The 22971-nt window shown below is 32.5% G+C and overlaps 3 protein-coding genes across 4 annotated transcripts; 1 reads left to right on the top strand and 2 right to left on the bottom strand.

Annotated features, from left to right (window-relative positions):
* Positions 1-963: 963 nt before the first annotated feature.
* On the bottom strand, positions 964-7700 carry LOC109798940 (phosphatidylinositol/phosphatidylcholine transfer protein SFH10). Of its 2 annotated transcripts, none has more exons than XM_029271283.2 (7): positions 7256-7700; positions 6272-6657; positions 5530-5681; positions 3528-3623; positions 2263-2519; positions 1857-2077; positions 964-1596 (listed from the first exon to the last, which is right to left on the bottom strand). In XM_029271283.2, the coding sequence occupies exons 2-7, from the start codon at positions 6647-6649 to the stop codon at positions 1225-1227; spliced, it is 1476 nt and encodes a 491-aa protein (XP_029127116.2). In that variant the 5' UTR covers positions 6650-6657; positions 7256-7700; the 3' UTR covers positions 964-1224. The 2 variants fall into 2 exon arrangements, with proteins under 2 accessions (XP_029127116.2, XP_020214971.2); XM_020359382.3 differs by having other exon boundaries at positions 7365-7699.
* A 1935-nt stretch (positions 7701-9635) lies between these two features.
* On the bottom strand, positions 9636-15248 carry LOC145950780 (uncharacterized). The gene is made up of 10 exons (XM_083062505.1): positions 15023-15248; positions 14337-14968; positions 13956-14225; positions 13721-13874; positions 12654-12825; positions 12298-12595; positions 12021-12159; positions 10449-10502; positions 10055-10243; positions 9636-9952 (listed from the first exon to the last, which is right to left on the bottom strand). Exons 1-10 carry the CDS (start codon positions 15246-15248, stop codon positions 9636-9638), a joined length of 2451 nt encoding a protein of 816 aa, XP_082918631.1.
* A 5487-nt stretch (positions 15249-20735) lies between these two features.
* Positions 20736-21886, top strand: DSI-1VOC (dessication-induced 1VOC superfamily protein). Its single transcript, XM_020359666.3, has 3 exons — positions 20736-21060; positions 21142-21304; positions 21392-21886. The coding sequence occupies exons 1-3, from the start codon at positions 20906-20908 to the stop codon at positions 21521-21523; spliced, it is 450 nt and encodes a 149-aa protein (XP_020215255.1). The 5' UTR covers positions 20736-20905; the 3' UTR covers positions 21524-21886.
* The last annotated feature ends 1085 nt before the right edge of the window (positions 21887-22971 follow it).

The raw sequence follows: 22971 nt of genomic DNA, 5'->3' as shown, positions 1-22971 counted from the left end.
AAGGTAAATTTTATAAAATATATAATAAAGAAGAACACCGTAAGATTTCATAAATTAAAAACTATATATATATAAGTTTACCACCAAATATTAAAGTTAATGAAATTGCATTTTCAATAACTTTTTGAAAAAATATTTTATAGAATTTTGCAATTATAAATATGTAAAGCACGAATTTACACATTCAGAGGAACTCTCTTCTCCCCTTTGTGTTGAATGTTGTGAATCTAATGGATTCAAAGAGTGTAATTTACACTAATTGGTGTTTTGTATGCGCGCTTTCTCTCTCTCTTTTTCTTTTCTTTCTTCAATTATACTACATCTTATTCTAATTATAAACAGTTTTTTTAATTCTAATTATAACCGACAATTATTAATTTTTAAAATTATTCAAAGATAAATTTCCTCATACCATTAATTTAGTGTTAACTTTATTTATTATGTATTTAATTATAACTGATATTAAATGTAACAATTACTAAAGTAAATAATATCATTGAAATTAAATTTAAATTTACGATAGAATTAATTAAAAATATAAGATTTATTAATCCGAAATTGATTTAAACTAGATTAATTTATTGGCAACCCAAGTTAATTGAGTTCTCTAACATCAACATAAAAAGTGGACTGATGTGATTCGTTCTCTGTTGATTGGATTTTAAGTAATTAGTTAGTTTAATTTTAAATCAATAAAGGTGTTTATAAAACATGATAAATTCAATTTTGAACAACAATAATTCCTACCAGCCAAATTGAATCACTTGAATTGATGTTTAATTGAAAACTTCTCTCTATTTAATTTTGATTTTAGTTGGATTGATAAACACAATACCCCGTACTACCACCTACTTAGATTAGAAATAATAAAGTTGTCAAATTTTGATGCAAGTGCTGTCAAGGGTCACCTGCATTCTTCATTACTACATTCACTTTAGAGGATCAAACAATAACTAGAAGCAATTTTCTGCGGCAACATGAAATCTCTGATATGATTCTATTTGGAGTTTTGGACAACAAAATTTATAAAACCCAAAAACGATTATACAATGCAGCTGTTCAAGCCATAACCGGAGATCTAATCTGAAGAATCTGAAACAGTGGACATTTACTGTTCGGAACTTTGGATAACACCAGCTCCAAATTCAGAAACACAATCTAACTAGACGTGTACTCTAAAATTTTATTCAACAAGAGAATAAAACTAATTTGGCCAATCTTAGGTTACGGAGATAATTGTCGACTACCAGGGTTGTAAATTCCAGCACCAAGAGCTATGAAAACCCAAAATATGAGAATACTTATGATAGCAGTTTTCAACATCTGGTCAGAATTGCTGATTTGGCGGCCATCTAATTCATTAGATGAATGCAGTGATGGCAAACCCTCATTGTCAATGATATCCTCCACCCTATCAATCCTGCTGGTTCCAGTCGCATGATTTTGTAGCATATCCCAGTTGCCCATTTTAGAACATCTCATGCAAGTGCAGCAGCCTCCAAGATATGATGGTAGCGTGGGCAAATTGTCATAAAGTACCTTCTGATATCTCTCCCCCCCTAATTTCAACTTCTTCCTAGTAGTTGGCTTTAAAACCTATGATTCAAAGTTTTAAATTAGTTTATTTAAAGAAAGCAAAAAATTTTATAGTGATATTTTTAGTAAGAAATAAGCAAAAGTTTCACTTTTGGCTAAGAAACTTTATCTTGATTTGAGGCACTTAAAGGATAAGTGAAATTGCATTTATTCAGGCACCTGATCGAATAGCCAATATATGAACACCAACTTCACGACTACCTTCCATCTTGCCACGTTTTTAGTTATTTTAGGCTAAATAAATGGAAAGGAGAGTTTACCTGAAGAAAAGTCTGGGCAATAACACGAACAATTGCTGGAAGTCGGATGATAAACAAACCACCAAGACGATTAGGAAAGTGATTTTGCAGAAGGGAGGAACATGATCTTAACATTTTCATAGGAATTCTCAATGGAGATAACCCTTCACAGTCCACCAATACTGTAATTTGAGGGTTGTCTGCATCAAGCAAGTGCAAGACTCCATATTCTACCTGTGATACTGAGGTATAGACCATTGGTTACCACTAAACTAAAGCATGAAACAGATTAGCTAAGAAACTAGTTAATTATGTCCAATAGACAGAAGGGAGAGAGAGGGGGGGGGGTTGTATTGCTGTCTTAAAATAAAGAAAATATGAGAGCTAATGGTAAGAGAAATACTGCATGTCCAAAAGAAAAACATACCAACAGCCTGAGCAAATTGGTGTCTATCTTCAGACGCCAAGGAGCTACAAGCTATCCCAAGCCTTACAATGAGGCAAGGTCTGTGCAACAAATCAGATCCATGCCAGAACACCATATTTGACCACACCTCCAGCTCTTCTACTGAAAGAAATCTGTAACTTTCCCGCCAGCGTATTGTCTTCTTGATTGAAGTAAAGAAGCATGAAAAGTCGTTATTAGAAGCTGTGTAAAATCTGTGGAGTTCATCATCATTGATTCTGCATAAACACTACTAAATCATGGTCCGCTGCAACAGGAGAAACCAAGAAATATGCAAGTAAATATGCTATTGCTATCTAATAAGGCTGCTCTGGCCAGGATTTCAAAACTTGCCCCAAGAAACACAATAATACACAAGATCAAAATGAGAATACATTAACAATTGGCAATCATTATAGAAAGCTGGATTATCTATTACTATCTGTTAATTGTTGCATAATTATGAAATTCAGAAGTTGGTGACGAATATCCAAAGTGATTACATTGAATGTTATTCACTTAATAGTTAATAATGATTATTTAATAGGCTTAAATAAGTTTTTTAGTTCCAGTAAAAAAATTATTTATTTATTTTCCTTATAAAATATGTTAACATTGTTTTTGTTCATTGTAAAATAAGTAAATTTTGATTTTGATCATTCTAAAATACTTTTGTTTGTTTTTCATCTCTTTAAAATCTAAAATCACTATTTTTGGTAATTAATGATCATTGATCATTTTAAAGTAAATAATAATATTTGTTTTAAAGATCTATAAAAAATTCTAGAGATGTTATGCACTAATATGATATTACTAACAATTGTGAATAACACTTAAGATACTCACTTAATCTCTTGATAAACACATAAATCGACAAAAATAGTCATATAATAGTAGAGACTAAAAACAATAGTTCTAAATTTTTGATGATGAAAAATAAAGAAATTTTTTTGCAAAAACTAAAATCAAAACTTGTTTATTTTGCAGGGGCTAAAAACATATAACCGTTATTTAATATGTTAAACTATGTGAAAATAGACAAAATACAACTGTGGAATTCCTGATAAATTATAAATATCTTGTGCCACCCTTTTATTCCAGAAACAAGAGAAAGGGGTAGAATCTACATTATCAATATCAATGAAAACTACAAAACAACTGTAATTGTTGTAGGAACATCAAATAGCCTGGTTTTGAAATGGAGTTATGAGAGAAACATGTCTTAGTATTTTTAATTCATTTAATACCTTTCTGGCAAACTAATCCCTTGTTTTTCCAGCTCTTTCTTGAGTAGAGTCAACCAGTTTTCATATTCTAAAACTTCAGGAGCTATCTCACAAGGACTGTAAAAGGAAAGAAAAATATTAGTAAGAACCAAAGAAGCTGCATAAGAGAATTCAAGACATGAAAAGCTCCAAAAATAATTTTAAATTTATTCTGAAAAACCCGTAGATCATAAAAAAACACTTCATTCATGGCAAGCCTAGTTACAGAACAAAGTTATTGCTTTGGAGATTCATGTGTATAACATGTATTACCATTCAAAGACTAAAATAGATTTGGGTCAAGCCTTCACATGTTTGGCACTTTACTGATCAATCGAAAGTTCAATTTTATCAAAAGTGCTCATTTTTAAATGATATCAATGGTGTTCACAAATATTTATTTTGGCTCAATAAACATCAATATCCCACATTACTTTTTGAGAAATATATCAAAGGCCTCTGATAACAATAGTTTTGAACAAAAAAAGAACCAAATATGTTTCAAATGAAAGGCATATTTTTTAGGTGCCAATGTTAGTCGTTAGATCTTAATATCTTAAAATTAATTATCAAAATTAAAACACAAAAGTCATATGAACATTTTAAGTAGTTATGTAACTTTACATAACTTTTAATCTCGGCCATCCACAGATTGATTGGTTAATATTTACTCTTCTCACTCTCATGGAAATATAGTTCTCTAACTAATAGCTATACACATCCCCTACATATTCCGAGAACTACAGTACAGTAACTTCGCAAATCATTCATGTTGAAACAAGGGTAATACAGGACACACATAATTTAAGTGCAACCACCACCAAGTTTGGCAAACACCTCCAAGAAAGAGTGACCACAAACATCATATGTAAATATGGGAAAACAAAAAACTTTTTATTATAGAAGACATTTCACTTTGTGCGTGTGTGCACGTAATTTTATCTAACACATGATGCATTAATCCTGCAAACTGCATTAAGTTTTAAACAAAGCACTAAGCTGCTAGTCTTTTTTTCTAGAAGGTTTATCCAATGTTGTAGAATCATTAATCTTCCATTTTCACAAATTTTTATGGATCCATTATTATATTCTAGACTCCAAGGATGAGCACCAACAGAGGGAAAACCGGGAAAATGGTATAAACATCAAACACAAGATGTTATCTGGCATGCGAAGAAGTTGTCATTGTCAATCCGAATGGTCCTTGGTAGGTAAGACAAAATTATAACGTCTAACCGTTACATGATAATTAAAGGTTTTAAATGTTTTTCAATGTTTTCAAACAAATGGTAACAAATCCTCCACTATTTATATTTTTCTACTTCACCTACAGAACACAAGATGAATCTGAGAAATTATAAGTTATAAGCACTTGTTAATTTAAATATCAAAGTCTCTTTTACAGGTACAAGGACAACCATCATTTTGAAGATCCATCACTTCCGAGGACTCAAGAAAAGGACGAGTACTTATTCCCCATAAATACAATACACTCTAGTAACTCTCACAAAAAAAAATCATTTTAAGAACTGCAGAATAATATAATAATGTTTTCACATCAGTACAAATAAATTTCTGAAACAGATTTGAATAATACATCTAGAAACTTAGGAAATAGTCCATTAATCCTATCGTTAACAAAATTACTCCAAATGGCATTATAAATCTGATTAATGTGGGATGACTCCGAGGCTTTTTTAGCTGTATATCAATTATTTGTGAAGCTAAAGGTAAATCTGCACGTTTATAAATTTCCAGGCAGATTAATGTCAGAGAACCCTACATTAGAAAACAACCCTCTATGTATTATGGACAGAAAGGTTAATGATAACTCAATAAACAAATGCTGATCTACCCATCCATCACAGTTCTTAAGAACATAGATGTTGCCATTCTTAGCTCATAAAGGCTAGTATTTACAATCAGAGGATACAAGGGTTAAACAACACAGGTAAAGCTTAGCATTGAGCTTCAAATCATATACCTTGTATTCAAATTAGCCTGCGCAGGAGATAATTCTGCCGATAGTTCAGAATCATTGGAATCAGTAACACAATCTGAGGTTCCATCACTACTTTGCAGTTGATCAGTAAAGACTGTTGCAATCGAAAGGACTAATAATGGTCTCGAAAGTGCCTGATAATAGATAAATTTATTAGCTATCTGTTTCATGATTATAGCAAAACTTTCAAATTAGAACCAGGGGTACACAAAAAAAAAAAACAAACAAACAAACAAACCGGAAAGAGAGAATTCACTCATTTGATCCTCCTTAACCTAAATAGTAAGGGGCTCTGGGAAATATCAAATGGTACATCTTATGATTGCCAATGAAGACAGAATACTAAAAGAATGAATAACCTAAAACAAAATCCATGTCCATAGTCTCTACGAAGATAATAATGATCCATTTTATATAAAACAAAAATGAGGAAGAAGAATTTATCTTTGAGAAACTTTTCAAACATGCATGATGCATAGAAGCCACCAATAAAAAGCTTTCTTAAATCCCAAACAAAGATCTCCCAGAAGTGTACTGATACAGATAAAATGAGCCAATTTCTGAAAACGTCAAAATGATGTTCCTAGATAACTCACATTTATAGATAATGATTTTCTGAGGCATCATATTCTGCTGCTTTAGGGTTTAGAATTTAGAATTTAGAGTTTAAAATGATATTCAATTATATTTTTCATAAAACCTTCAGAAATTAATAATCACAAACCTGCATGCTTTTCACCAAACCCCTGAAGAGTGCCCACTTCTGAATCCATTTGAACGGTGGATAGACAAGAATTTGAAGACCTTGCAGACCTCGCCATACAATCGGACATTTACTCTTGGAGAATCTTCTGACGGTCTCTAATGCAGCAACTTTGAGTAAAAAAAGAGTGACACGACCCACAGTGCTGCTTCCAAAGTTACCATGGGTTAATGACACAAGGTGTTCATAATTTTTCTGAGCAAAGCCTTTAGGCCGTGATGCAACCAGAAGTTTTTTGTATGTTTTCTTCCCAGTGACAACAACACTGCTTTCTTTAGAATTAGAGCTCATGCTCGAGTTAGAACTATCCACCCTATCTCCCAAGTAAACTGAAGGCATTTCAGTTTCTAGCAAACAACAAAACAAAAAAGCACGTTCAGTTTCAGATGCAACAATTAATCTCAAATAAAATGCCTTCAAAGTGAAACTATTTCCCACACTTCAAAGTGAACGAGAACAATAAATTATTGCAGGTTTTTATCACAAGGTACAGAGCCTACATCTGCATAGCTGCAACGCAACTCAACAGTCGACACAAATCCTATACATGAAAGAGTTTAATTTCCATTTTACTCTATGAACCAATGCAACTCGTCTCATGTATAATTTTTAAAGCAATTATAAAAACTAACAAACTTACATAACAATTTATAATTAAATGACAGTTAAAAAACATTCATAATGTAAATGCATTCTAATTAAAATCTACATTAAACTGAACTGTCCACAAAACTTGTTAAAATGGAAATTTGAAGCAATAAAGCATATAACAACAAAAAAATATTTAAATAGTTTAAAAAAAAAAAGGCGAAACATACACGCCCTAAACGACAAAACCAAAAACCTGGATTGAAAAACCACGGATTAGCATTATAATTTGTAAAGCTTAAAACCACTACGATATCAAAATTAGAAACAACACAATGAATGAATAATTGAATATACAACGAGCGATTCTCCTTTAAAGACGCCAGCAATAATCGAAAGCAATAGCAGTGCGACTAATCGTTAATTCGATCCGAAATGTTTTAAACGATCAGCTTCGAAAGTTGACCTGAAAGAAAAACGCAAGTGTCAGGTTGGGAGATTAGGAGTGGAAGCGAAAGTTGATGTAACGAATTTTGAGGCTCTGAGATTGTTATTGATCTTCGTTTTGTTCGTCGCCGATTTCCATGGAATGCTCCTTCGTTAAATTTCCGAGTCTCGTTTGTCGCAGTGGCAGATCGTTGGTTTGGAAGAGGGACCGGAACCGAACCTGATTCTCAGACCTTGGGTCGCTACGTGGACGGTCCAGATTTGTTGATCGCGACGTTATTGTCCGTCCATCTGTTACTCAACGATCTTCATCTTTATCAATGACAACAGCACCCGCAGACACGCAAAATGCCACTCTTGTCATTTACGTTGATAATTATTTCTACATTATAATATAATAATGATTGTTTCAATTTCATGTAATAAATTTAATTTTTTTTTTTCGTTCCTGGAGTATCCACCGCTGATAATCTCTTCGGCACCTCAAAGAATGGGATAGCTGGCCCCAAGATTTAACGCGGCTGCATACACAAGGCAGGATTCGAACCTCTGACCTTGCTTAAGCGTGGATCAATCCCTACGACTGAACCACACGCTTGGGGTTATAATAAATTTAATTTAAACATTGATTATTACAACGTTTTTTTTTTTGTTTTTAAGAAATACATTTAGACCGGAGTATTTAGCATTAGCATGGAGTATCTTTAATTTGATATTATTTAATGTGTGATGACAAATTATGTGGATAAGAATTTATGTGGCATATTTCCATCTAAAAGAAAACTAGTAATATAAATTTAAGTGCTTAACTTAAACTAGTAATATTGGTGTCAGAAAAAGAAAAAAAAAACTTGAAATAGTAATATAAATTGTTCTTACCGGAAATCTGCTGTAAAGCTGATCCGCCTGGTAAGATCGGTGAGCCTCATTCACGGGTACGTTGGTTGCTCCAAGATGGGAGTGGTACCTGCAAAAGAGACTCCGATGCCAAAGTTAGTCTTTGTGGGAGTATGAGTCTCGTATAAATAATGCACGTACCTTTGTGTGAATTAGGGTTGTGTTGGGCCTTGGGCCTGAGATCTGTTATGATCTGATTAGATAGTAGATCTCGTCTAGAGCGAGATCCCCGAGATCAGTTATGATCTGATTAGATTGCGGATCTCGCTTAGGCCGAGATCTCCCAGTGCGTGCCCGAGGTTATTCCACGCTGTGATACCGAGCTCGAGCTCGGCATGGCAGTACGGATAGTACATTAGGCGCCTGGTAAGATCGGTGAGCCTCCTTCATGGGTACGTTGGTTGCTCCAAGATGGAGGTGGTACCTGCAAAAGAGACTTCGATGCCAAAGTTAGTCTTTGTGGGAGTATGAGTCTCGTATAAATAATGCACGTACCTTTGTGTGAATTAGGGTTGTGTTGGGCCTTGGGCCTGAGATCTGTTATGATCTGATTAGATAGTAGATCTCGTCTGGAGCGAGATCCCCGAGATCAGTTATGATATGATTAGATTGCGGATCTCATCTTGAACGAGATCTCCGAGATCAGTTATGATCTGATTAGATTGCGGATCTCATCTGGAGCGAGATCTCCGAGATCAGTTATGATCTGATTAGATTGCGGATCTCGCTTAGGCCGAGATCTCCCAATGCGTGCCCGAGGTTATTCCACACTGTGATACCGAGCTCGAGCTCGGCATGGCAGTACGGATAGTACATAAATATAGTTGGATATCATAGATGACAAATCATCTTTGAAATGACCTAAAACTAATCTAAATTATCTAAAGCCTACCGTTTAACTTTTTGGGGAGTACGAGGAGAAACTTTAGAATATAACCATGCAACGAGTAATTTAATCTTTCTGCTTGTCTTAGAATTTTGTAAATGTAAAACAAAAATGTAGTTAATAATTCTCATCAGTCTATGATGTAAAGGGAAAAAAAAACTCGTTTGATATACTCTCTTAGTCGTTGATGTTGATATCAATATCTAAAAGAAATATTTATATCAAATGTAAGTAGATGTTTTATTAAATTTATTAATATAAAAACTATACTAGTAAATATTTGTATTGTTCTTCAGATTATGTAAAATAAAAGAGAAATAGGGAATAATTGGGTTGTAATTTTATTACAAAGGTAATATATACACAAATATGTATCTCCAATTTGATGATTATGTTCCTATAATTAAGTTGATGATTCTGTTCCTATAATTAAGCTATTCTGATATTATAGTTTCCATATTTTTAGTAAAAATCATAGGATACAATTATCTTTCCTAACACTCCCCCTCAAGATGGAGACTGAATGTCATGAACTCCCAACTTGCTCTTCATTGTAAGAAAAGCTTCCTTCCCTAATAGTTTAGTAAACACGTCGGCAATTTGTTCCGCTAAAGGAACATACTCCGTTGCAACTGAGCCATCTTGAATTTTTTCACGAATAAAATGGTAATCTATCTCTATGTGTCGGGTTCTTTCATGAAATACCGAATCAGACGCAATGTGAAGAGCTGCTTTATTATCACAATACAACAATGCTGCCTTTGAGTGCAATATCTCTAAATCCTTCAATAGTGATCGTAGCCAAGACAACTCACAACATGCACCTGTCATAGCTCTATATTCAGCTTCAGCTGATGATAGAGAAACTGTCTTCTATCTCTCTATTCTCCAAGAAATTAGTGATGATCCCAAGAATACACAATAACCTGTAGTTGATTTTCTTGATATTAGGCAACCTCCCCAATCGGAATCGCAGAAAACACGCAAAGATAGATCATTTTGGGAAGAGAAAAATAAACCTTGACCTGGATTGTTCTTTAGATACCGCAATATTCGCATGGCAGCTTCCATATGAGGTTTACGAGGAGCATGCATGAATCTACTCAATATGTGCACTGAGTAAGTGATATATGGACGGGTAACAATCAAATAAATCAGGCGTCCTACAAGTCGCCTATATGAGGATGGATCTTTCAATAAATCTCTTTCATCTGACAATTTTACATTTTGCTCCATGGAAAAATTCACAAGCTTAGCTCGCAAACATCCTCCATCTTTTTAGAATCTCTATAACATATTTTCTTTGCGAAATAAATATACCTTTCTTTGACCGAGAAACCTTCATGCCCAAAAAATACTTTAAGCCACCTAAATCTTTAATATGGAATTGATTATGCAAAAAAAGTTTAAGAACAGCTATGGTGTTGGGATCATTACCGGTTATGATGATGTCATTGTTAAGTCTCAATTTTACCTCTTTTTGGATGAGACTTATTGAACGAATTCCACTCATCCTCTGAACCATTGCAATATAATTGTTCTCTTTTTGGTTCATTTTGTGTGCAGATATAACTAACCCAAATTTAGCTAACAATACCTTAATACACCTCATTTTTTGTGCAGGTATTGAGCTAGGGACTTGAGGATTGAAGATCCATAGGATTGGAAACTAAAGAGGCTAAGGAGCAGAGAAGAAATTGCGCCAGGCGCAAGATGACTCACGCCAGGCTTGAGAAGAACAGAGCCTGGAAGCCATGGCGCCGGGCGAGAGAATACACACGCCGGGCGTGGTCGAGACAGAGAGTGCTTGAAACTCTCTGGAAGACATCGCGCCGGGCGTAAAAAGAAATTGCGCCGGGCTTACACTGAGGCAGAAAGTGCACAAAAGAGTACGCGCCGGGCGCGAAGACTTACACGCCGGGCGCGAAACCCTAATCTGATCTCCCTGGCCCGTATTTGAAGCCATTTTCGGGGGAGAAACCCCCATTCTCACATTGGGTGCCTCTAGGAGCTGCGGAAGGGATTCCCAGGGCTTGGGATCGTCCGTGTGCGGATCTTTCCTTCGGTTTTTCACTTCCTCTTCCATCTCTATTTTGTATTTGCCCTCATTGTTGTGAGTGGTTTCACCCAATTTTTGTGGGGATAGATGTAACCAACGTACTCTATTGTAATCTTTACGGTTTTAATGATATATATACATGTTGTTTTATTCTTTGTTATGTTTGTTTCTATTCTTAATGCTTGCTTTGGATTGATCACCCTTTGCATGATTTAAGGTTCCATGGGTATTGGAAAATAACCTTTGAAACTAGTTCTGAAACATATGCCTAGTGGTGATTGTATCTAGGGATAGAGCTTGACCCATTAGTAGTCTTAAACCCTAGCCCGTAATGCGGGTGTAGATATTGGGTACTCAAGGGATTGATATTCAATATCCGCACCTAGGTTCTTTCTCTAAGGGATTAGGTTTGAGTAAACTCTTGGGTTGACTAAGCAATGAATTCAACAAGAGATTAAGGATACATTAGTGTTATGTTTGGTGAAATCTGACCCCCACAACCTCACAATACCACAATACCATTCCTTACCTTTTTCACTCACAAAACAATATTTATTTACAGCTTTCATTCCAATAGTCACAACTTTGAATTCACTGCACAAACTATGAAATTGGAATTATTCTTTAGTCACGAATAGTCAATAAATGCTTATATTACCTTTTAATCCCTGTGGATACGATATTTTTACTACTTGAACGGTCGATATACTTGCCGTGTTTGAGACCGTTGATTGAATCAAACTGATTTACAATTATAACAAAAGTACTTCAACGGAAATCTCAACAGTCATCAACATAGATCAATAAGGCAGTAAATGATTTGTCTTTCTTACATGTAAACAATGAGTAATCTGATTTGGACTGAATAAATCCAGCACCTTGAATAGCTGTAGAGAACTTGGCAAACCATTGACGAGAGGCTTGTTTTAATCCATATAAGGATTTGTTAAGACGACACACAAGATTCTCCTCCTGTCATTGAAAACCAGGAGGAAGAGACATATAAATTTCTTCAAAGAGATCTCCGTGAAGAAAAGCGTTGTTGACATCAAGTTGATGAAGTGGCCAATTTTGAGCGGCTACCAAAGCTAATAAACAACGTATTGTGACCATTTTAGCAGTCAGTGAAAAAGTATCATGGTAATCAATACCTTCAACTTGTGTGTAACCTTTTGCTACTAATCGCGCTTTATAGCGTTCAAAAGAACCATCGAAGTTGCGCTTGATTTTGTATACCCAATGACAACCGATAGCTTGCTTTCCCGGAGGAAGGGGTGTGAGGAACCAAGTGTTGTTGGCCTCTAAAGCAGCCAATTCAGATTGCATTGCTATTTTCCAATGAGAGTGCGAGGCAGCTTGTTCATAACATGTAGGTTCAACATCATTAGTAATAGTAGCAATAAAGGATCTATGTTGTGGTGAGTAACGATCATAAGAGGTAAAATTGCAAATAGGGTATCGGGTACCTTGACTTGGAAAAGATGACGAATGACAATGATTCGGGAGAACTTACTTGATTACAAACATAGTCATTCAGGGCTATAGGGCGAACATGAGTTCTTTGAGAACAACGCAAAGGAATTGTTGGAGGGATGGTAGGGGCAGATTCTGCATGTGTTGGCTGGATGGGTGATGAATCTGGGACAACAACAGGTATGACAAAATCTTTTTTAGGTGGAGAAGAAGAGATGGATTCGTAGGGAAAAATATCTTCGTGGAAAATAACATCACGACTAGTGAAGACTTGATGAGAATCGATGTTATACAATTTGTATGCTTTCTAACCAACGGGATAACCAAGAAAAATACATTGAGTGGCTCGAGGAGCAAACTTATGAGACACATGAACATTTGTAGCATAGGCTACGCATCCAAAAACTCTTAGGTGGGAATAAGAGGGAATTTTTCCATAAATTTTTTCGAAAGGAGTTTGACGAGAAAGTATAGGTGTGGGTAACCTATTAATTACATGAACAACAGTAGAGACACATTCTGCCCAAAAGTGTAGAGGGAGATGAGATTGAAAACGGAAAGCTCGGGCTAACTCAAGGATATGTCTATGTTTTCGCTCGACCACCCCATTTTGTTGAGGTGTATAAATGCAAGAATGTTGGTAAATAGTGCCCTGTTGTTTAAAAAATTCTCGCATTGAAAAGAATTCTTTTCCATTGTCAACTCGAATATTTGCTATAGTAGTATTAAATAGAGTTTTCACAAAAGAGAAAAAATGGGTTAAAAAATTTTGTGTCTCGTTCTTATGATGCATGAAAAAAAACCCAAGTAAAACGAGAGAAGTCATCCACCATAGTCAAAAAATACTTTGCACCAGAAAGGGAAGAAACTTTGAACGGTTCCCAAATATCGCAGTGGATTAATTCAAAAGGCTTAACAGAAGAAATTGAACTAGCCGGAAAAGGAAGCCTAGTTTGTCTTGCAAGAGCACAAATATTACAATTATTATTTTTCTCCAAACAGAAATGTAGGAATTTTTTTGCCAAAAAGTCTAATCTAGAATAGGATAAGTGTCCTATACGTCTATGCCACAAGATACTAGAAGGGTTGGAAGTATAGGCAGATTTGATGGTATGAATTAACTGGACATGATTGTGTGACTTATTCATTGCAACCAAGTAATAGAGTCCATCTTGTTGTTCACCCAAACCAATTGTCGTCCCCGTCATCAAATCCTGCAAAACACACGATTGAGGAAAAAAAGTTACTGAATAATTTAAATCTCTTGTGACTCGATTCACAGACATCAAATCCACCTTACAAGATGGCACCCCAAGCACATTCTTCAAATAAATTATAGGACTCAAAGGTAAATTTCCAATAGAAAGAATTGGAGCCTGATCTCCATTTGGCATAACAACTGGTGGTAAGGAGGTGTTTTCTTTACTGTTGACAAGCAAAGATGGAGACGAAATTATGTGATTTGTTGCACCACTATCAATTATCAACTTGGGTGCGGACAAACCTGAAGAAAGATTGGCATTATTTGCCTTGGGAGAAACTGATTGAGATGCTCCACTACTGTCCTGAATAACAAACAAAATTTGTTGCAGTTACAATTTAGTTAATCCATTCACAATGGGTTGAACATGAGTTGTTAGGGCCTCTCTAACATGAGTTGTTAGGGCCTCTCTAACATGATTTTCTGAAGATTGATTGTTGTCGTTGGGCTTGGAATGATAGTGTTTATTTGTAGAGTGCTTGGACTGTCTAGGTGGATAACCGTGTAACTTCCAACATGTCTCTTTTGTGTGATGATCCCTGTCACAGTGGGAACAATGTAGCGGCTTGCGATAATTAGAATTAGGACGAGAAGATGAACCAGATTTGTGGCGAACAGCAAGGGCTATTGATTCCTCTTTTTGAACAACCATGGCAGAAGCTTCAATAGTCTCTCTTCTTGTACCCAAATTTCGTTGCTTTTCTTCTTGAATGATGGAAGAATAAGCTTGTGAAACATCAGGTAAAGGAATCATCAAAAGGAGTTGACCACGAACAACACTATAAGATTCGTCCAACCCCATGAGGAATTGCATCAACTTGCGTCTTTTGTTGTTTGATCCACATGTGCAAACTACATCATTGTAGGATCCTAACTCATCCCACAATTTTTTTAACTTTGTATAGTAGGCAGCAACCGTCAGTTGATCTTGAGTAAGGCAAGCAATCTCTTTCTCGAGTTGGAAAATGCGTGGTGCATTGCTTTGAAAGAAACGATTTTGAAGATTTTCCCAAACTTCATGAGCAATATCATAAAAAATATTATTGTCTGCAATATCAGGGGTCAATGAATTAAGAATCTATGAAAATACCATATCATTGCATTTTTTCCATGTTGCATAGTCTTCTGGTTTGGTTTTGGCAGATGGTGCTTTGAGAGTTCCATCAACAAAACCAAATTTAGATTTTGCATTTAACGAGATGGTAATGGCTCGACGCCAAGTTGAATAATTGTCACCATTAAGAGGTTTTGAAACAAGAGCCATTGTAGGATGATCAGAATGGTGAAGGGAGTAAGAGGGATTAGATTTGTTCCCATCGTTAGCCATAATGGTTTAAAAAAAGAAGGAAAAAGAGAGCAGGTCGTTACCGCTCTGATACCATGTAAAATAAAAGAGAAATAGGGAATAATTGGGTTGTAATTTTATTCAGAAACAAAGGCAATATATACACAAATATGTATCTCCAATTTGATGGTAATGGCTCGACGCCAAGTTGAATAATTGTCACCATTGAGAGGTTTTGAAACAAGAGTCATTCTAGGATAATCAGAATGGTGAAGGGAGTAAGAGGGATCATATTTGTTCTCATCGTTAGCCATAATGGTTTAAAAAAAGAAGGAAAAGGAGAGCAGGTTGTTACCGCTCTGATACCATGTAAAATGAAAGAGAAATAGAGAATAATTGAGTTGTAATTTTATTCAGAAACAAAGGCAATATATACACAAATATGTATCTCTAATTTGATGATTCTGTTCCTATAATTAAGTTGATGATTCTGTTCCTATAATTAAGTTATTATGATATTATAGTTTCCATATTTTTAGTAAGAATCATGGGATACAATTATCTTTCCTAACAGGTTATTGATTTATTTATTTATTATTATTATCATATATCAAATAGATTTAATTTATTATTGTACTCAAACATTTCACAAATTTTAATTTTTAAATATTATCTATAACAATATATAAAGACGATAAAATATTTTTGTACATATTTTAAAGATATTTTTATCTTTTATTTATTTTGATAATCACACATTTTTTTAACATAAATCAATGCAGTAATTTTATTTATTAATTTAAATAAAAAAATATTAATTTATTGAAAACAGTTTTTTTTAATAAACTACATCTCCATTGCAGATTTGTAACTTTCACATACAAGTGCATTTATTTTACTAGTATTTTATAATTATGTTACATAGTTGTATATTTGTATTAAAAGATATTCATACATACATAATAATAAGTTGATCCAAAAACTTGTGAGGCCATCAATTCATGCAGATCAAGTTTAACTAAGTCATTATTAGTTCGACTTGAAAATCTACTGAGTTCCAAAAGAACCATAACATTTATGATCTAGGGCTGGTTATATATCACCAATAATTCTGTCGGATCCGTTCGAACTTTGGTAGGAATGTTAGTGAGTTATTTTTCCTCGTCTGTCAGTTTCCAAGATTTGGGTTTTGGGCTGCGACCCTCTAATGAATGTGAGCATCTACGTACGTATTAAAAAAAATATGAAATGCTAAGTTGTGTAAATGATTTTGTTAGTAATGAATTCTTAGTCTGGACCACAAAATATGCGATGCCACAATTTAACAAAATAATATTTTTAAGATTTTTTTTATGATTTTTTATTTATATATTATAAAAAGGATATAGGATGATGTAACTATTTTTAATGAATCATTATATCTTTAAAAAAAGATTTCTCATATTTTATAAATAATCATCTCTAATCACTCTTAAATTTTCTTTCTTTATTCTTTAATAATAATAATAATAGTAGTAGTAGTGGTCTCATATTTATTTATTAAAAAATTCTTTAGAATTTATGGGAAAGAAAAGGTCTAGTGTAATAGTAGGTTCCGGACTATATCTCACTACCAAAGTTAAGATTTATTTCATTAATATGGGTGTAAATGGGTAGAATTGGATTGAGTTTGGATGAATTCGTTATTCGATTCTATTAAAATTTTACATGTTAGATTGGGTCAAATTTGTATTTATTTTAAATTCAATCCAATCATGACTAGTTGGATTAGATTGAATTAATCGGATCAACATAATTAAATTTATTTATTTTTATAAAAATTAAAATATTTTATAATAAATATAAATTATTTGATATCTTGTTACAAACATAATGTTATCAACTAATAAAACAAATAATGATACAAACTAAATTAAAAAATAAATTTTTTGATTCGATACATTATTATTAGTTCAAATAATCATTAATATAAAATAAAATTTAAAATAAATGTTTTATTATTATAATGTTATCAATCTAAAAACACAATATTTGTTATTAAGCAAGAGTGACAAAGTGTATTGTCTTGATAATTGATTATATTAACTTATTATTATTATTATTATAAATGATTAGGTCGGATTGGATCACAGATTAAAAAAAAAATAAAAAATACATTATTCAACTTATATAATATCGAGTTTTAATTGAGTTTGATTAGATCTATTCTAAACACTAAAAAAATTGATTTAAATTTATTGAGTCAATTCGAGTCAATTCAAATTCATGAATTATTGTACCTGCCCATACCCCTAATTATCAAAAACAATTTTTTTTTCCTTCATCTTTTATATATATATATATATATATATAAATGAATTGCTTCTATTTTGTCTTTTGTTTTTATTTTGAAGGATTTTGTTTACCTTAAATTTTCATTCTTCTATTTTTTCTTTTTATCACTTTAATGCAATTTTCATAAACTGCTGCATCGTATAAATATTGACGAAAGTTTTTTCAGTTTATTTTGAGTTTGATATGAAGCTAGTTAATATTTATGTTTTGGTATAGAAAATGCATTAAAAAAGAAACTTAGTTGTTGTCCAATCCTAAAACATTAAAAATTCAATGAGTGTAGCTTCTCTCTCAAGCTTAGAAGTCTCCTATTATATATCAAGTATATTTTTTACATCAAAATTTCTTATCTTTTGCTCCCAAATTCGTAAATGACATTATATCTTTATTATTCTTAAATAATTTCACAAATTATGACATTTATAAATATTTTAAATACATATTGTTGATAATAAATGATCTTACAAATAGTGACATCTTCATGACTCATGTCAAGGAGTGTCTTCATAATGCCAAGACGCATCACCATTTCAAGAACTATTAATCTACCACTAGATACAACATTTTCATAACATCCAACGCATAGTGTCATCCAAATGTCAATACACAATCTTAGGAAAACATTCTAATGACCTAATGATACAATTTAGATGAAAATTTTGTAATTCATAATTTTGTTACCAATCTGAACATGATTAAAAGTTACATAAAAACAAAAATTATAAGTAGTTGAATATTATCGGTAGATTCTACCTCAATTAGTTAAATAAGAAGTGTGAATGTTATAAATAGTGGGCCTCTCCTAAATTAAAAAAGGATTAAATACCTATAGTTACATTTAAATTTTCAAATCATGAAAATATGCGATTAAAAGCACTTAATAATTTATCTTGCAAAACATATACATAATCTAGAAAAAATATAGGCTAAAAACCTAATTTGGTCCCTTATAATCTTTTTTTGTTTTAATTTAGTCCCTCACTAATTTTTGGTCTCAATTTGGTCCCAAACTAATTAATTGGTTTCAATTTAGTCCCAAATTAATTAATTAGTTTCAATGTGGGACTTCCGTCCAAATTATTTAAACGGAGTTAACTTTTGGCCACGTGGATGCCATGTAGATGCATACGTGGCATCCACGTGGATGAGAATTTTTTTTTAAAACACCTGGACCGGAACGGCCCGTTCTGAAACCAGAACGGGCCGTTCTGATTGCAAAATTAAAACACCATCAGTGACGCAAAACGGGCCGTTCTGGATTCAGAACGGCCCGTTCCAAAACTGTGAATAAAATATTCTTTGCTTAATTGTGTTTTTGATATTATAATTATGCAATTTTAATCTCTAAAGTTTTAATTGAGTAATTTCAGTTCTTAAAAGATTATAGTGTAATTTTAATCTCACAATTTTTTTTTGAACAATTTTAATCTCTTAAATATCATAATTGTTCAATTTTAGTCTTTCTCATTAAAAATTTAATAATTTAATAATTTTAATATATATATATATAATGTTTTAAAACTATATAATTGTTTGTTTATTTAAATTAACGTATATTATTATTATTTTTAATGTATCAAATGATATATATTTATTATTACTAAATAAATAAAATTTATATATTATTAGTATTTTAATATTACTGATAAATTAATATCAATAATATTTTTACTATATTTATAAATAAATTAATAATTTGATAAATATAACTTAATATATATTAATATACTTTTACAAAAATATAAATATATAAGATCAGATATATATTTCTAATTAATATACTTATATTTTTGTAAAAGTATATTAATATATAACAAGTTATATTTATCAAATTATTAGTTTATCTATAAATATATTAATAATATTATTGATATAATATCGAAAATTATAATATACATTAATTTGAATAGATAAATACTTATTTGATTTTAAAACATTATATATATATATATATATATTAAAATTATTAATTTTTAATGGGAGAAACAAAAATCATACTATTATGATATTCGAGGGACTAAAATTGTTCAATTAAAAATTGAAGGATCAAAATCGCGCAATTGTAATTCTTTAAGGACTAAAATTATGCAATTAAAATCTTGGAGATCACAAAACTGCACAATTGTAATACTTGAGAGATAAAAAATACAATTAAACCAATATTCTTGATTAATTTTATTAAAAAATATAATAATTTTGAAAATTATTTTTTTATGGTAAAAATTTTAAAATTACTTATTTTTATAAAATATAATTATCTTATAAATAGAGTAATAATTTTTTCTTTCTCTTTCTGTTTGAAGAAATATTTAAATATCACTTTATAATTTTTTGCAACTTATTTAAGATTAAAAGAATAAAATGATAAAAATTAATAAAATAAACATAATAAAATAAAATATAAAAAATATTAATATATTTATTTTATTAGATATAATAACATAATTAAAATATAATTAATAATATATATTTTATAAAATTATTAATATTTTATATATATAAAAATAAAATAAAACCGGAACGGCCCGTTCTGAAATCGGAACAGGCAGTTCTGGATGCAAAATTAACACACCAAAAGTGCACCCAGAACGGGTCGTTCTGGGTCCAGGTGTTTTAAAAAAAATTCTCAGGCATCCACGTATGCATCTACGTGGCGTCCACGTGGCCAAAAGTTAACACCGTTAAAGCAATTTGGACGGAAAGTCCCACATTGAAACAAATTAATTAATTTGGGACTAAATTGAAACCAATTAATTAGTTTGGGACCAAATTGAGACCAAAAATTAATGAGAGACTAAATTGAAACAAAAAAAATTATAAGGGACCAAATTAGGTTTTTAGCCAAAAAAAAAAAATATATATATATATATATATATTAAGTAGTAACAGAATTATATTATAATGAAAATAGACAAATACATCTTCTCACTTTAATTAAATTACTAGTATATATTTAAAAAATATTATATTTTGTATCTCTAATTTTATATATTAAATTTATTTATGATTGTTTGACATTTATATTTTGTTATTTGTACACATATGATAATTATTATTTTTTTATAAAAAAGAAATTGCACCTACTTACCAAATGTCGTGGATCCGCCACTCTATATCAAGCATTAATTCATCGTAATTGACCAATCATTTCCTTAAAAAAAAAAAATAGTATTCATCTTAAGTGCCCCTAGAGTATTTGTGGTGCTTAATTTCGTTTGGAAGGGTAAAAGAAAACATAGAAATAAGAAACGAGGAGGTGCATGAAGTCCACGTGCAGGTGTTACAGGAAGTGGCACGTACATGATTAGGAGAATAAAAGTACGTAAGAGGGAGAGGAAGAGAGGGTGTGAAAAGGAAGAGAAAGGATGGATCAGGATCTGATATCAGATAGCATAGTGGCGCCGAATCACAGCCCCGTCTTCGGCTACGTCGTGCTTTACGTCAGAGACGTTGCCGCCTCCGTCGCTTTCTACACCAAAGCCTTCGGCTACGCTGTTCGTCGCTTAGACGAATCTCACAGGTTATTACATACAATACATAACTTCGCACTTATAAGGCAGCGTTTGTTTCTTTATTTACTTTGAATCGTTATGTTAGTTAGATGGGGAGAGTTGGAAACGGGGAACACGACGATCGCCTTCACGCCGATGCACCAGCACGAGACCGATGATCTGACGGGTGCGGTCCGCAATCCTGGATCTAGTAAAGAAAGACCACCCATCGAGGTCTGTTTTGTTTATTCCGACGTTGATGCTGCATACAAGGTAACATAACATAACATATATTATAATTAATGTATCATAGTATATATGTGTGTTGGTCTTGTTTTCTTGATGCGTTTAATGGATCAGCGTGCGGTGGAGAATGGAGCGGTGGCGGTGAGCGAGCCACAGCTAAAGGAGTGGGGGCAGAAGGTTGGGTACGTCAGAGATATTGACGGCAACGTCGTCAGAATGGGAAGCCATGTCAAGCCACACAAATAAGGGCAGTTATATACATATGTACGTAACGTGGAAAGGAAATGATGTTTTTACGTTAATGTTTTGTTTTTAGTTTAGGAATTAATAAACTAGAACTATAACCACTGTGTGAGATGCGTATTTACGGTCACTAGAGAATAAAATTATCAACTGCACGCTATACAATGAATCACTTTTTTTTTTTAATCTCAGACTGCCACCCACTTCCTTGTAAATAGTTTAACTAGAGAAATTTTATGCATGTCATTTTTGTATACAATGTTTCTGTATAAGAGGATTGAGATGGATATGCCATGGAAAGAAATAAAGAGAAAAAAATAAATGGATGCATGAATAACATTTCTCTTTTAACTTGCGCGATCGTGACTGTCGTGTCTGCACATATTATTTATGGCTATTCATCAAGGTTTGCGATCTCAAATTTATCTCCCTCGCTGTAGGTTCCTCTTTTTTCCTACTTTGTTTTTTGCCTTCACGTTATTTCTTTATTTGAATCCCCAAAAAGCACAAGAAAAACTAATAATACCTCCCTTGCAAGAAAACAAACCCTTGGGTAGTGATAATCCTTATTAGTTTTATGATAAAACTTGGCTTGTGGTCCCCCCCCCAAAAAAAAAATTGATTTTATTGTGTAGTTTGATGCGGATTGAGAATTGACATGTTTCTTAAATTATCAGAGAATGCTAATCATAAAATCCAAAATTAGGAATGTATGTAGATTTATAAATTAGTAATTGTCGAAATTAAAGAGTAAATAAACTTATTTTTATTCGTTCATTTAGACTTAAAAAAAAAAAAAGATCAACTCATGATACTATTTCAGATATTAATGTTTTACTTTCTTTAATTGCAATTAAAAATTCATGGCAAGTGATGCGGGATTGCTTTATAAAATCCACAATTTTGAATCCGTAAAACTATAATCATATTTGAATAAATTATTCCATAAAAACTTGTTAAGACAAAATAGCAAAACGTATTGAACTTAAAAACTAAATTTATCTTCCCTAATTTTTAGAGAATATAAATGAAAAGAAGTTTAATAAAAGACAAACACACAAGTAGATTCTGCCTTATTGAAAAACTCGAATCATTTTACTGCTTCACTTAGAATTTCTTCCGCTTGTGCAAGTTAAATAACGCTTGAACACAAATGTATAGCTAACTAGATAGTGATAGTGATTCCTTGGAAAACTTAACACTATCCTTGGTCTCTAGATAGGGATCTGCTGCAATGTTGCTATTTGCTACTCATCAGGCTTAATTATATAGACTAAAGTTAAGACAAGTTTCACCCTTTCAATTCGGTACTCATGAATAAGCAATCAAACAAATTTGACGTTTATAGTGTGGTGGAAAAAATAATTCAATCAATCGGAACTCGACTTCTTGAGAGCTAGAACTGGCCAGTGCAAACTCCGCAATCATAATACGACCAAACATGGTACCAA

The sequence above is a fragment of the Cajanus cajan genome, chromosome 8 (genome assembly GCF_000230855.2).
Source record: "Cajanus cajan strain Asha chromosome 8, NIPB_CcT2T_4, whole genome shotgun sequence".
Lineage (NCBI taxonomy): Eukaryota > Viridiplantae > Streptophyta > Magnoliopsida > Fabales > Fabaceae > Cajanus > Cajanus cajan.
Note: the sequence above shows the minus strand (reverse complement) of the source record. Positions and strands in the feature narration are given on the sequence as shown.